General features: G+C 52.1%; 1 protein-coding gene across 1 annotated transcript; it reads right to left on the bottom strand.

The window, feature by feature from the left end:
• Window positions 1-649: 649 nt before the first annotated feature.
• LOC119364259 (histone H3.2) lies at window positions 650-1,337 on the bottom strand. Its single transcript, XM_037629704.1, has one exon. The coding sequence runs from the start codon at window positions 1,227-1,229 to the stop codon at window positions 819-821; it is 411 nt and encodes a 136-aa protein (XP_037485601.1). The 5' UTR covers window positions 1,230-1,337; the 3' UTR covers window positions 650-818.
• Between the last annotated feature and the right edge of the window lie 784 nt (window positions 1,338-2,121).

The following is a 2,121-nucleotide window of genomic DNA, read 5'->3' as shown; positions in this document are numbered from 1 at the left end:
TGCGATCTGCGATGCGGGGAACGAGCTCGATCCACCCGCCGGCTCCCCGGAATGCTCTCCGTCTGCTGTTTGGCTGTTACGGAAAAGGCCCAACGCCCAGAACTAACCAACAGAAATAGGCCCATACAAGAGGTGGCTCTTGAAACTCAAAAAAAGAAAAAGAAAATATGGCTCGCTCGCGGAATGGCCAACTACCGAACTGCAGCTTCTCGATGCAAAGATTAAACTTTTTTTTTGCGGAAAATGCAAAGATTAAACATAACATTCAGAAAGATTAAACTGAGCATTCGTTTTGACATTTATTTCTACTACTCGTGCGGTCAACTGATGATGTTCCACTCGACAAATGCCATTGTGACAACCACATCACAGTGCTTTCAATCAAAGAACAAAATTCAGATGATCCGACATGCGTAAGGAAATGCATTGACCACACGCATTCACAAATCAATGAAGCAGTAGTAACACTCCATTGAACGATCCAGAGGCGAACCATCGCTACAAGATACAGTAGTAATCAACAGGCGACGACCACACATTTTCTAAATCCTAACACACGACGACGGCCACCAAGAACATCAACAGCGGCAGAGAACAGAGACTGGGAGGTGGTTCATCAGGCCCTCTCGCCTGAACATTCACAAAGCAATGAAGCAGTAGTAACATTCCATTGAACAACATTACAGAGGCGAACCATCACTACAAGATACTAGTAGGAAGCAACAGGCGACAACTCAGCATTTTCTAAATCCTAACACACGACGACGGACACCGAGAACATCAACAGCGGCAGAGACCAGAAACAGAGAGGTGGTTCATCAGGCCCTCTCGCCCCTGATGCGGCGGGCGAGCTGGATGTCCTTGGGCATGATGGTGACCCTCTTGGCGTGGATGGCGCAGAGGTTGGTGTCCTCGAAGAGCCCCACCAGGTACGCCTCCGCGGCCTCCTGCAGCGCGGACACGGCGGACGACTGGAACCGGAGGTCCGTCTTGAAGTCCTGCGCGATCTCCCGCACCAGCCGCTGGAACGGCAGCTTCCGGATCAGCAGCTCCGTGCTCTTCTGGTACTTGCGGATCTCGCGCAGGGCGACGGTTCCAGGGCGGAACCTGTGCGGCTTCTTCACGCCGCCGGTGGCCGGCGCCGACTTGCGCGCCGCCTTCGTCGCCAGCTGCTTCCGCGGCGCCTTCCCGCCGGTGGACTTGCGCGCCGTCTGCTTGGTGCGGGCCATCGGAGGAAGCGAAGGGGAGGCCGGGAGGAGCTTGGAAGGGTCGAGAATGGCGCTGTGGGATTGCGTTGTGAGTTCTCGGATTGGCTGCGGAGGCGGGCTCGCGAAAATTTTCGCACGGTGAGGCGGGTTGGCGTTTGGGCGATTCTCGAGCGACGGATGTGATCCGACGGCAGGAGGGCGCCCGTGCGACTGGCGATCCGCGAGACGGGCAATGCCGTTACCTTATTGGCTGCGATGATGTTACGAAGGATCGACGGGCCCATAGAGGATGCTGGATTGTTTTTCTTTCTATTCTTTTGCAGGGCCCGTTTCTTTACTTTTTTGCAGGGCTCGCCGCCCATCATACGAATACGGCCCAACGGCGCTCTGCGTGGACACGTACGTCGACCGACTCGAATGGCCTTATTTGGAGGTGATTATGGGTAAACTTGGTTTTGGGCAGCCATGGATTAAAATTGTGATGAGTATGATCAAGTCAGTCTCATTCTCGGTGTTGTTAAATGGTGCGAAATTAGAACAATTTAAACCTACCAGAGGGATCCGACAGGGAGATCCAATCTCCCCTTATCTTTTCTTGATTGCAGCACAGGGCCTTTCGTGCTTATTAAAATTCGTTTCTCAGTCGTCAGCGTTTGTTGGAGTGCAGGTGGCACCGACAGCTTCGGTTGTTAACCATTTGCTATTTGCTGATGATAGCCTGCTGCTTTTCAAGGCGAGTAATGAAGGGGCGGAGGTGGTTTCATACCTAGTGAATATTTATTGTGATCGGATCAAAGGGTAAACAATGACAAGTCATCCATATTTTTCAGTAAGGGGTGCCCACAAACAGTTAGAGATGATATAAAAAGAACACCCTTCAGGTGCATGATGAGCAATTGTGTGATAGGTATCT

The sequence above is a fragment of the Triticum dicoccoides genome, chromosome 2B (assembly GCF_002162155.2).
Source record: "Triticum dicoccoides isolate Atlit2015 ecotype Zavitan chromosome 2B, WEW_v2.0, whole genome shotgun sequence".
Classification (NCBI taxonomy): Eukaryota; Viridiplantae; Streptophyta; class Magnoliopsida; order Poales; family Poaceae; genus Triticum; species Triticum dicoccoides.
Note: the sequence above shows the minus strand (reverse complement) of the source record. Positions and strands in the feature narration are given on the sequence as shown.

Coding starts and splice junctions, on each gene's coding strand:
- LOC119364259 (XM_037629704.1), bottom strand. CDS start 1,229: ATGGCCCGCACCAAGCAGACGGCGCGCAAGTCCACCGGCGGGAAGGCG.